The sequence below is a fragment of the Merops nubicus genome, unplaced genomic scaffold (assembly GCF_000691845.1).
Source record: "Merops nubicus isolate BGI_N331 unplaced genomic scaffold, ASM69184v1 scaffold4435, whole genome shotgun sequence".
Classification (NCBI taxonomy): domain Eukaryota; kingdom Metazoa; phylum Chordata; class Aves; order Coraciiformes; family Meropidae; genus Merops; species Merops nubicus.
In genome coordinates this window covers 9,679-10,596 of record NW_008608814.1, presented here as the reverse complement: position 1 = coordinate 10,596, position 918 = coordinate 9,679, and the positions used below count along the sequence as shown (strand labels likewise).

The 918-nt window shown below is 54.4% G+C and overlaps 1 protein-coding gene across 1 annotated transcript; it reads left to right on the top strand.

The window, feature by feature from the left end:
• Positions 1-51: 51 nt before the first annotated feature.
• RPS3 (ribosomal protein S3) lies at positions 52-245 on the top strand (the record flags this gene model as incomplete). The annotated part of the gene is made up of 1 exon (XM_008940363.1): positions 52-245. A coding segment is annotated over one exon (194 nt), but the record flags the coding sequence as incomplete, so codon positions are not given.
• Between the last annotated feature and the right edge of the window lie 673 nt (positions 246-918).

The following is a 918-nucleotide window of genomic DNA, read 5'->3' as shown; positions in this document are numbered from 1 at the left end:
GGGATTTCGTGTCCAGTGAGCATGTCTGTGTTGTCCTGTCGCTCTTTGCAGGAGTACTGGGGATCAAAGTAAAGATTATGTTGCCCTGGGACCCAAGTGGAAAGATTGGCCCCAAAAAGCCTCTGCCAGACCACGTCAGCATTGTGGAACCCAAAGAAGAGATCTTGCCCACCACCCCCGTTTCAGAACAGAAAGGTGGCAAGCCAGAACAGCCAGCCATGCCTCAGCCCGTTCCCACTGCCTGAGGGGTGAGTGCCTGCGAGCGGTGGGGGGATCCACAGGTCACCAAAAAAGCTGGGATACTGGGGAAAAAAGCTGCTGCTTTGGACCAGGTGCCGAGTTGGGTTTTGAATATTGTCCTGGGTGAAGGGGACGTGGTTGAGGTTGTGCTGAGAACTGGCTGAGGACACCCTTCAGTGAGGATGAGATGACGAGTCCGAAAGGGAATGTCCTTGTCCAAGTGTCCTGCTCCATGCTGTGTTCTGCAGCATGGATTTGGGGCCCTTGGGTCCCAGTGTGAGTGACACAGAGGCATTTGTCTGAGAAGGGTTCCTGTGCCTTGGAGGTTTTCACATTGTGCCACCTGCTACCAGAGTGCAGATGACAGCACAGGGCTTATATTGCTTCTGTACCTCACTGCCATGGGATTTGCTTTGGGATAGACTTGGAAGCCAGCACAGTGTGCAGGCTGGTTTCATAAGTAAATGACAGAAACCCAGCAAGTTTGGGTTAGAAGGGACCTCTGGAGATCATCCAACCCCCCTGCTCCAGCAGGTCACCCACAGCAGGGTCCCCAAGGTCACATCCAGGTAGGTTTGGAATCTCTCCAAAGCAGGAGACTCCACAGCCTCTCTGGGCAGCCTGCTCCAGGCTCGGCCACCCTCAACCCAAAGAAGGTTCTCCTCCTGCTAAGGTGGA